Raw genomic sequence first — 12,184 nt, 5'->3', positions numbered from 1 at the left:
GGGAGAACCTGGCTTTGGAATCCTGGCTCTGCTACTTGACAGTGGATTGTGGGGAGATCCTTTGGTGTTCAGGATGTAGGTAACAGCTAGCCTGGTGGAAAGTACTTTCTCCACTGTCTAGTATTAGAGAAAAGTGAGCCGCCATTCTGATTTCCAAAACGTCTCACCCCAGAGCAGGAGGGACCTCCCAGGCTGTCAAGACCATCCTCCCCACCCCCTTTCATTTATTTATAAGCACCATACAGAGTTAGCACCTAATAAATGTTGGCTTGGACAGAACTCCCACGCCCATGCCATTTCCCAGACACTCACTGCCACCACGGATGTTTATGACTAGGCTCCCATTGATGACGGTGCATCCTCGCAGGGCCTGAGCAGCATGCACTGAGTCGATGGTCCGGTCAGCCTCGATGTTACAGACCTTTGGACAGGGACCCGAGCAGGGAGTACAATGCAGGCTGAGAGACAAGACACAGAAAACAGATTTGTAGTGTAGAGCAAGTCATCATGGGAATTGAGACTCAGCTGTCTGAGAAGGAAGGAAGGAAGGGAAGGAGGGAGGGAAAGAGAGAGGGAAGGAAGGAAGGAAAGAAGGAAGGAAATAGAGAGGGAGGGAGAAGGGGGAAGGGAGTTAATTAGCTGGGGTAACAGCTAGTAAGAAGACAGTGTGATATAATGGAAAGAGTATTAATTCTACAGTCAGAGGACATGTGTTCAGATGCTTCCTGTGATGCTCATGTGGGATAAATCATTTCAGCTCCTGGGTCTATTTCCTCATCCACAATCTGAGATTGGACTGGATTATATCAAAGGTCCCTTCTAGCTCTAACTCTATTTGCCTCTTGTTACTAACATTAATGACAAGATATCCGAGTCTCTAATCAAATACTAAACTCTGGAGAGGAATCTTGTTCTCTTAAAGAACAGAACAATGAACTGAAGGGAGCCTCAGAGTCCATGGAGTCTTACATGTAGTAGAACAGGAATCCTTTCAACAACAAAGTCAACAAATGGTCCTATAGTCTTTACTCTGGGACCTGGAGTCTGGAAGACCTGAGTTCAAATCCTGCCCCAGGTTGTATGACCCTGGGCAAGTCACTTAATTTCTGTATGCTTCAATTTATTTGTGGGGATAATAATAAACCTCACCCCCACTGTGTTATTATAAAGAGATGACATATGTGAAACCCTTTGCAAACCTTAAACGCTATGTAAATGCTAGCTATTATTATCATATTAGTTATCATTATATAGTAATATAATATTATCATAATCATTATCATCCTCTAGTGGCCAGCTCTGACTCTTTGAGTTTAGCTAGGCTGGACTTCAGTCTTTCCAGTGTGGTGCCTGCTAAAGCCAGAATATTCTCATTCTCATCCATTCTTTCTCTCTTTCTCTCTCTCTCTCTCTCTCTCTCTCTCTCTCTCTCTCTCTCTCTCTCTCTCTCTCTCTTTCTCACTCTCTCTTTTTAAATTTATTTGGGTTTTTTTGGTTATACATGTAGATTAATTTTTTTTACATATTCCCTTATAAATCACGTTGGTAGAGAAAATCGGAATAAAAGGGAAAGATCACAAGAGAAAATTAAAACAGAAGAAAAAGAAAAAACAAAGTGAACAAAGCCACATTGATTTACATTCAGTCAGAGCTGGCATTCTCTCACAGTGCCCAGGGTTACCTCTAGGTTATATATCTGAGCAGTACGGAGAGTGGGTAGAGAGTGGATCAGGGAGATGCAAGTTCACATTCTGCCCTGACATATACTGACCAGGAGACCTATCACCTCTCAGAGTGCGCCATTGAAAGCAGATGGGTGGACCAGATATAACGCTGGGTCTGGAGTCAGATTTAGCCTCAGATATTCACTTAATGTGGGGATAATATCAGCTAGCACTTCTTCCCAAGGTTGTTGTGAAGATCACATGAGAGAATAACTGTAAAATGCTCAGCACAATTACTGGCACATAGGAGGTGCCATATAAATGCTTGTTCCTTTCTTCTCTAAAACTAGAAATTGCACAGAAGGTGCTAATTTGCCTTGGAAGAAGGACTTTCCTCAGTGGCAGTACCCTGTTGCAAAGATAATGAAGATGATGATAATGATAAATAAGAGTGAAAATAATAACTACTGCTTTCTAATAAATTGAGGCTTGCAAAGCACTTTATACATGTCATCTCATTTGAACTTCACAACTCTGCAAAGTAAGCGCTATTATTGTCCCCATTTTACATATGAAGAAAACTGAGGCTATCAAAAGTCAAGAGTCTCGTTCAGGGTCACATAGCTAAGTACTGAAGCAGGATTCAAGTCCAGAACCATCTACTGCACAACTGAGCTGTCCAATGATATCATAGGTTAGAATTAAAATATACAGTGCATACATGCATACATGTACACATGCACACACACATGTGGCACCATCACAGAATGGAAAAGGGACCCTCCCCCTTCCTGGATCCTGAGTAGATAACTGAGGAAGACAATGACAAATGTCTAAAATTAAGGGAACCCAGATAAGAAGGTGGAAAAGATTAAAACAAGGGACCTCCCACAAAGGAGATAAGTGAGAAATTACATCTCTTGGATGGGAAGTCTTCCTAGAACATAGCTAATTATATTAAGGGGTCCACTTGGTTGTCATCAGAAAGTAACCAATATTAGATATAATCATGAAAAATTAGCCACGAGCAAGATTACAGACTCTTGGAGCAAAGATGGCCCTCGGAACATAGAATGTTAAAACTGGTAGGGAGGGGGATACTTACAACAAAGTCAGAGTCAGAGTGAGAAAGGCCTCTGGGACATGGCATGTCAAAATTAGGAGGCTCCTTAAAACACAGGATGTCAGAGATGGGGGGTCCTTACAACACAGAGAGATGTGGGAGGGCCCTTAAAGCAGAGAATGTTAGAGCTGGGAGGGCTCTTAGAACCCAAGATGTCAGAACTGGAAGGGCCCTTAAAATAGAGAATTTTAGAGCTGGGAGGGCTCTTAGAATCCAAGATGTCAGAACTGGGAGGGCCCTTAGAATCTGGGATGTCAGAGCTGGGAGAGTCAGAGATGGAGGAGGGATGCTAGATGCCAGCTCTTTCAGGCATGATCATAGTCCATTCACATCTCATTCTTGACAGTTTTTCTCGTCCTCTTCCCTAGGGAGTCCATCCCAAAAGCTCTCTTTTCTTCCAAACCTCTTGACATTGTATGAATTCCAGCAGGGCATGTGGGTTGTGCAGTCAGTTGTGCCCTCCTCCACAACTACCACCATTGTTCTTGTTTTCCTCCTTAGCTGGTCTCTGAGAGCATCCTCTGTGTCTATTGTTTTTGATAACTCTCAGGGAGTGATATGTTGCTGCCTGTTTGCACTCACTCAGCCCCTCTCCCTTTACTACCTTTTGGATGACCTGTATTTTTAGAGACCACCCTTCTATGATCCACAGCATCACCAGAAGATGATTAATATAGAAACCAGGAGTCTTTGTTTCAAATGGAAGCTTGGGAGTCATTTAAAACACGGTGTGATTTTTTTTCCTAAGGCAATCATTCTGCTTTCCTCCTGCTGTTCATTTCAGGGGCCATGTGTTGTCCCTAATCAAGATACATCCATTAATGTAAGGGTCCTCAAACTTTTTAAATAGGGGGCCAGTTCACTGTCCCTCAGACTGTTGGAGGGCCAGACTATAGTAAAAACAAAAACTTTGCTTTGCAGGCCTTTAAATAAAGAAACTTCATAGCCCTGGGTGAGGGGGATAATCGTCTTTAGCTGCTACATTGGGCCGCAGCAGTAGTTTGAGGACCCCTGCTTTAATGAATAGGCTTGCTTGGTCACCCAGCCCTATTCCATCATCTGTACTCACTTGTTTTTGCTTGCAGCATCATAGACCAAGAGTTGGAAAGTTATGCCAATTCTTTGGGGTAGAATGATGGACCCCATTTGGGAGACTTCGGCATGTTTCTGGGCTTTTAATCACCAGAAATGTATCATCTGCCTCAAAAAAGAGTACCTGAAGAACTTCACTCTCTATAGTAGGAGTTCTTAATCTGTAGTCCTTGGATAAATTTCAGGGGACATGTGAATATGCAAGGGAAAAAATTATGTCTTTATTTTCATTGAACTTTCATTTCAAATGTATTTGTATTTCATTATTTACTTTCACTTCATTTACTTTATTAGCATTTCCTTTCATTGTGGATGGAGGCAAAAAAAACCCCACAGTACTATTGGGCATCACCAGCCTGCCCACTGTGTCCACTCCACAAAAAGAAGTCAAGCTAGAGAAAATCTCTCTTCCCTTGGATTCTGCACTGAACAACCTCCACGACAGTGACAATCTCCCCTGCTTTATGCCTCTCCAATCAAGGGGGCCATCGAACAATTACTTCTATTATTACATCTCCCAAAGAATCTTGTCTAATTTTTTGCCACATAGATAAGAGATCTCTTCTGGGAGAAGGATCTTTACAGCTCCTACTGAATCAAATGTTTGTTTTTCATTTTTAAGATATCAAGCCAAACAATGACCTCAGTGGAATCTTTGTATCCTCTAAATCTTTCGATCACATGTGGGTAAAGATCTCGTCTGTCGCAGCATACTGTTTTGATCATTCATAGCCTTACCTGTTGTCTTTTTTTACTTTCAAGACTGCCTTTGGTGTTTGCATAGATTATTTTCAGATAAAGATTTGGCAGAGCTGAGAATGTAAGGCTATGAGTCAGTAATTATTAATATTATGATTTTTCCTCCTAGTCATCTTCTTCTTTCTCCTCCTCCTTCATTATAGTAAGGGCTATGAATGTTTCCAAGCCTTTAGAAAAGGCTTCTTCCTTTCTTTCAGAAATAGAAGGAACTTATCCCTTGGTATCTGGGTCAGCAATGGAACTTCTCTGTGTCTATTTGGTTACCTCATCTTTGTATTTTTTTTTTCTGCTTTGCTACTTACTATCACTGAAAAAATGGGATGGGACCACATTCAATGCCATTATATATTTTTCTTTGCTTCATAGCATTCTGTGGTCAAATAAGTTATCTCCAAGATAACAACAGTAAATGTTTCTATAATGCTTTAAGATTTGCAAAGTACTTTACAAAGTATATTTTCTCCCTTGATCCTCAGAATGGCCCCACAAGATAGATGCATTTATTATATCTATTTGATAAGTGAGGAAACTGAGGCAGACAGTGGTTAAGTGACTTGTCCAGGGTCAAACAGCTAGTACGTGACGGAGGCCAGGTTTGAACTCAGGAAGATGAGCTTTCTGGAGTCCAGGCCCAGAGCTTTATGCACTATGGCATTATCTAGTTGTTATTATTATGTTTATCCCAACCCCACACAGTCTCTCACTGTATACATATTTTATGTGTACGCATTTCTATACACATATATTCTGTATGCATATATACTTATATGAACACATATGACACATATGTTCATGTATTTTACATATACATACAGACCCTGTACATATTTATGGGGGGGCACGGTTTTTCACACCTATCCAACCCCCACCCCTAGGGCATAATCTCTTTGAGAAATGACACTGTTTTCATTCTTGTCTTTATAGCCTAGGTACCAAGCCCAGTTCCTGGCACGTATTGTAATAAATATTTGCAGAACTGGCTATGATGTAACAGAAAGCAAATTTTACATGGAGTGAAATCCCAGCTCTGTACTTTCTCCCTGCGTGATGCTGGGCCATTCACTTAATCGCTCTGGGCTTCAGTTATCTCACTGTAAAAATGTCGGGGTTCGGTTGGATTGCCTCGGAGACTCCTCGCAGCTTTCCTGATCTCTGAAATCGTGACTGCCTGACAAAACTCAAAGCAGCTCTAGGACTTCCCAGTTTGCAAAGTTCTGTCCCTTCATCTGCCAGCCTTCAGCAATCACTCGACAGCCCCGAGCATCTTCAAGCTGTGGTGGTTTGCGGCTACAATCCACACTGGGAGATGTTGTAAGGGACAATGATGATTCATTCACTCCTCGAGCCTGACTTATAATGAAACCGATGCTCCTTCTATTAAAAGCTAATTAGTGGGTAGGAGACCAACGCCCGCCTCTAAGGGTTTCGAAGGTATGCCAGGCAGGAGAGAAGGCAGAGCCTGCCTGCCATACCCATCCTCTGGAGAAGGCAGGAAGCAGCTGCTGCCGAAGGCTAAGTTAAGTTGATTTGCAGGCACATGTTTTGGGAAAACAAGGTTACCTGATAATATTTTTTTAATGCAATAAAACAAGACACACTGTTCTCAGAGCCATCACATGACGTGGCCTGTAAACCTACATTAGGGGAGTTGTGACCTAAATCCCTTCCACCTTTCTCCTCTCTCGTTGCCTGTTACATAGCAACACACACCCCACCTCCAAAAAAAAAAAGGAAAAGGAAAAACTAAAGCTCTCCCCAGAGTCCTTCCACTTGCTCCCAAGCAGACCAAGCAAGCCCTTGGAGGTCATGGGTCAAGAAGGGGAAGCTCTAATGACATCAAGAGCCCCCACCCACTCACTCCCCACCCCACTCCCGGGGATTTCTGGGCGTGCTTTTTAACACAACAGAAAATAGAGGAACCAACCAGGAAATGGGCTATAATAAAAGCCAGTTCCAATCGCCAGAAGAAGCTAATCAAAGAATAAATAAACACAAATCAAGACACAGTTAGGGAACCTGACTCATCCTCATGGTAGGATCCCACTGTGAGAAAGCCGGGATATTTCTCACCGAAAAGCTAATGTGGCCCTGAACATGACCTGGCTTGGCTACATTGGCTTTCAAAGAGCACAGGTGTGTCCCAGGAATAATGATGGGCCAGTGGGCCTCCCCTCTAAGGGGATACAGACCTTCAGGAAAGCAAAGATCTGCTCATCAGGGATGGACTGGGATGGATCAGGGAGGGACAGAGACAGACATAGTGCCTGAACACACACACACACACACACACACACACACACACACACACACACACCACAGAGCTGCCTCTGAAAGCAATGCCTTTGTTGTTTTTTGACTGACACTCCTCTTCTCTGATATGTCTTCGAAGAAAAAGGGTCATGGTATCATGAGCAGACAGTCCGTGAGAAGGTGTCCCCATTTCCCTTTCCTGGGCACTGCTAGCGTGTGACCTAGGCTATATCTTCCAGATACAGAAGTGAACAATGAATCATCTTGCTGTTCCCTGCAGGTCCCCTGAGAAGTTATCTAATTTTCAAGATCCCCAGAGACCAGAGCTAGAGTTACGTCAACAGGATTGCATTAGAGACCCATCTCCTCACTTCAACCTCCTCACTTTACAAAATGGGAAACTGAGGCCCAGAGACGTTAAGGGATGTTCACAGTGATGCAGGTATTTAGAGGCATGAACAGGATTGATATTCAAGTCTCTAATCCACTGTTCTATTCTGCCAAAATGGTATCTGGGTCAGCAATGGAATTTCTCTTTGTCTATCTGGTTCTCTCATCTTTGTATTTTTTTTTTTTCTGTCTCTCTACTACTATCACTGAAGAAATGGGATGGGACCACATTCAATGCCACTGTATATTTTTCTTTGCTTCATAGCATTCTGTGGTCAAATAAGTTATCTCCAAGATAACAATAACAAATGCTTCTATAATGCTTTAAAGTTTGCAACATGCTTTACCAAGTATATTCTCTCACTTGATCCTCAGAATAGCCCCACAAGATAGATGCATTTATGATAACTATTTGATTTGGGCCCTGACTAGCTGTGTACCTGAGGGAATGTCACTTGCCTGTCTGAACCAGGACAAATGATGCTGTGTGTGTGCTCTTAGGATTGAAACTGGAAGGGGGTTAGAAACCATTTAGTCCAAATGTCCCATTTCACAGATGAGGGGAAAAGGCCCAGAGAGGAAAAGGCATTTATCCAAGATCACATAACTAGAAAATAAGAGAACTTGGATTCACATTATCATGGGCTGAGAGCTGGAAGGGACCTTTAAGACCAAATCACAGATCTGGGGTAAGAACTGGTCTTCCTGATTCCCTGAATGGCATTTTGTTGCTATTATGTTCCCCCTCCTTTTTTTTTTAAACTTATCAGCCCATTAATATTTCAATACAGACATACATGATCACACAAAGACTTACACATATGCATACATAGTTAGTACTTACTTGGTGGAGTTCATGGTATAGCCAGAGGGACATTCGGGGATACACTTGTTGTTGTGGATGACATACTGGGGGCACGATGGCTTCCGGGAGTTTTTGCACTTGTTGTGGAGCTCCTGGCAGACGCTAAAGTTCACACATCTCCAGTCCTGGAAGTGATAATAGTTTGGAGGGCAAGTCTCCACACACTTGCCATCCAGATAGAAGTTTCGGCAGGCCACACACTTCTCAGGGTCATTGGGCTCCGAGCAGTTCCCTAGACATTCACTGTGGCAACACTGTCCACTTGCTGTGCAGCCCTGCCACTTACATGAGGGTGGACACACTACGAGAGAAAAAGAGAGCACCTGGTAAGGATACACTAGGAGACACAGAGAGCATCCTATGAGGAAGCACACTAGGAAAGACACAGAGAGTACCCCATGAGGAAGCACACTAGGAGAGACACAGAGAGCACCCTGTGAGTACACAAAACACGTAAGAGAAAGGAGTAGCATCTCTATGGCACTCACCACCTTCCTCCAAACATGAAAACATGAATGAGAGAAGTGTGTCATACAGCACCCACCCCCAAAGATCAGTCAACAAAAAGCCAAACAAAATCTTAGCTCTAAACAAGGAATAATTGGCCATGGGAAAACCTCTAGAAGGCAGAAATCCCTTTCCAAGTAGGGAGATGGGACATGGATCCCTACCTCCAGCCAAGAGTGATCTTTCCCCCCATCACACTCTATCTTGTATCACACTTGCATATTTGTGTACTTTTCTAACAATCCCCCCCGTGCCCAAGAACATTGTAAGCTTCTTGAGGACAGAACAATCATTATTCAACCTTTGTATTCTCCCCAGCATCCTGGGCTAGGTCCAAAACATACTAGGAGCTTAATCAACATTTTTTTTTGAGTTTACTAGAATCCAAGGTGGAAGATTAATTTAAAATCCTAAACCATTAGCATCGGAGTGACTAGTTTTAGAAGAAAACAGAGAGCCACTGAAAGCACAGTGGGTTCTAGCACCCACCTTGCCATTATTGGTCATGTGACCCTGCAAGCCGTTTTCCCTCTGTTCAGTTTCTCCATCATAAAACAAGATGGGGAGGGGGTGGGAAGAGGTTCTGGCAGTGTCTCTAAGAGCCATTTCAAATTGTGACAGTTAATGGATCATGAGGGAAAGGGGAGAAGAAATATGTAGAGGACCTAGATTCAAATTCTGCCACTTAGATGGGAGGAATAAGCATTTATATAGCACTTACTATGTAGCAGGCACTGTGCTAAACACTTTTTACAAAGTTGCCACATTTGATCCTCACAACAACCCTGGGAGTTAGGTGTTATTATGATCCCTATTTTATAGCTGAAGAAACTGAAGCAGACAGAAGCAGACAGCAGCCTAGGGTCATGTGACTCCTATGTATCTGGGGCTAGATTTGAACTCGTTGCATTCCCAACTCCAGACCTCATGCTCATACTGTGCCATTAGTAACTGTTACCTTGGACAAGTGACATAACCTCATGGATCCTCCATTTCCCCAGGCATAAAACGAATCAACTGGGTTAGATGATATCTGAGGTCCCTTCCAGCTCTCAACCCCCATCATCTGAATAGCCCAGAAGGCCATCTCTGTAACTTGGGTGGAACTCCAGCTCCAGCGAATCTGAGCAAAAGCAACAAGCCTTGCTATACTGGGCTGAGGAAAGGGAGCCAAATATAAGCCGCTCAGAGTCAGCGGGGGCTGAAAATAGCAGCAGCAGGTTCCAGGATCGGGGCCCAGGGGGTGGGATCTGGGGCTAGGCTGAGAGACAGGTTGCATTTGCCCCTGACTTCTGATAGGGATCTCTCACCTAGTTTCTTGCCTATGTAACAGGGCACACTCGTCTTGTGTCAGGGGAGAGTCAAGTTCAGATTTCGCCTTCTAGACCTACTGAGGTCTCCCTTCAAGAATAATTCTTGCAATTCCCCTTTCATAGAAGTATGCCATTGTTAGAAAAGCCCTTTGCAAGCCTGAAAGCTCTCCCGAAATGACAGCTCTTATGAGTAAGACTCAGAGCCAGAGAGATCCACATCCAAATCCCATCTCTGACACAAAGTAGGTGATCTAAGGCCTTGGCTTTATCATCTGTAAAATGGGTATATTTTAATACCCATACCACTTATCCAGCAGTGTTGTGGTGATGCTCAAACTAAATAATGTGTGTCAAGTGCTTTGCCAACTTTAAAGTACTAGATAAATAATAGGTAGGTATAAGTCATTCAGGCCTGTAGTTTCATTCAACTGGGGGAACTTTCAGTGTGTGGAAACCTTCTCCATCAGATCAGAGCAGCTGCACCTCATCTATAACTAGCATGTATATAATACTTGAAGCATTTTAAAAATATCTTTTCACCTAATCCTCACAAGAACCCTGGGAGGAGATGCTATTATTATTCCCATTTAACAGCTGAGGAAACTGAGGCAAATGGGGTTACCTGACTTGTCTAGAGTCACACAGCTAATAAGATCTGAAGAAGGATTCAAACCGAGGTTTCCTGACTCCAAAGTCAAGATCTTGCCCACTCTACCATGCTGTATATCAGATTAAGGTCAGAGAGGGAAAGGGATTTGTTAACTGCAAAAAGCATTTATTAAGCTCTTGCTGTGTACCTTGTCATATATTTATTGTTTTTTTTTAAAAATATTTTTATTTTCAAAACACATGCACAGACAATTTGACAACACTGACCCTTGCATAGCCTTGTGTTTCAGATTTTCTTCTCCTTCCCCCCACCCCCTCCCCTACATTGCCATGTATTTATTAAGTACTTGCTATATACATGCTAGCTTGGACTTGTGGCCAAGGAAAAACAGCAAGTTAATTGAAGAGCTAAGAACTTTAGGCTTGTGTCTCTTCGGTTCTCAGGTACTGAACATACTATGTTCTAGATATGCACCACTTTAAAAGTTCCGTAGGAATGAAGGAGAGACACAGAGACACAGAAAGACAGTGAGACAAAAAAGACAGAGGGAGATAGTAGAGACAGAAAGAGACATGAAAGACAGAGAGGGACATGGACAGAGACAGAGAGACACTGAGAGATGCACACCCACAGAGAAGAGAAAGGAAAATGGTAATCCTCACTGGTACCCAAGACATTAGCTCTTCTCGACAGGGAGAAGTTATTGATGCATGAAATCAACCTCAGACCTAGACTGCCAGGGCTGCTTTTGATGACTGTCTCCATGTTACAGAACACGCAGTGAAAACATTATGAAAACCCCTTATTGTGCAAGAGTTGGGCTGTTTTTCCAACAGGGAAGTATTCTCTGTCTGTCTCTCTTTCCCTCCCCCTTCCCTACCCCCTGTTCCTTTGCTAGTGCAAAGACCAGACTCAGCAGGAAGGTCCAACACATCCACCCTGTGTGCTTTCAATTCAGCTGCTTTCAATTGGACAAGCATTTACTAAACACCTCCCATAGTGCCAGGCACCAAGCTGAGCGCAGGGGATACAAAGACAAAATGAAAGTCTCTGATTTCAAGGAGCATAACATTGTATCAAGGGGAACACCATAGACAGAAATGAATACAAAGTGCATTGGGAGTATTACAAGGTAATCTCATGGGATGATGGCTGCCCTCCCCACCCTCAGTGGGATGGGAAGAGGGTTAGCAACTAGGAACTGAAGATGGCTTTGGGCTGGGCTTTAAAGAAAACCAGGCATCCTACCAGGTGGAGGCAAGGAGTGAATGCATTTAAGACATGGGGGAGGATTTTGTGGCCAAGTCACAAAGGCTAGAGATGAATGATGAGCCCTGAGAAGAGCAAACAGGCCAACTGGACTAGAATTTATTTCTTATTTTTGCTGAGGCAATTGGGGTTAAGTGACTTGCCCAGGGAGTGTCAAGTGTCTGAGACCAGATCTGAACTCAGGTCCTCCTGACTTCAGGGCTGGTGCTCTACTGGACTAGAATTTAACAGTACATGTGTGTATGTGAGGAGGGATAATATAAATAAAAGATAAAAGCCAAAGTAGGAAAGGTCTTAAAGACAAAACAATGGTTTTTGTCAATTACAATAGAGGCAATAGGG

The 12,184-nt window shown here is 43.1% G+C and overlaps 1 protein-coding gene across 4 annotated transcripts in view; it reads right to left on the bottom strand.

The window, feature by feature from the left end:
• The window catches only part of INSR (insulin receptor), a 145,884-nt gene that overhangs the window by 43,629 nt on the left and 90,071 nt on the right, over window positions 1–12,184 (bottom strand). For all 4 annotated transcript variants that reach the window (XM_031956153.1, XM_031956000.1, XM_031956066.1 and 1 more), the window contains exons 3-4: window positions 8,123–8,444; window positions 313–458 (exon numbers count right to left, since the gene is read on the bottom strand). In XM_031956153.1, the coding sequence (XP_031812013.1) occupies window positions 313–458; window positions 8,123–8,444 (468 nt within the window). The remainder of the gene's footprint in view (window positions 1–312; window positions 459–8,122; window positions 8,445–12,184) is intronic.

Source organism: Sarcophilus harrisii, chromosome 1, assembly GCF_902635505.1.
Source record: "Sarcophilus harrisii chromosome 1, mSarHar1.11, whole genome shotgun sequence".
Taxonomy (NCBI): Eukaryota; Metazoa; Chordata; class Mammalia; order Dasyuromorphia; family Dasyuridae; genus Sarcophilus; species Sarcophilus harrisii.
The sequence above is the reverse complement of the archived record's forward strand: the minus strand, read 5'-3'. Positions and strand labels throughout refer to the sequence as shown.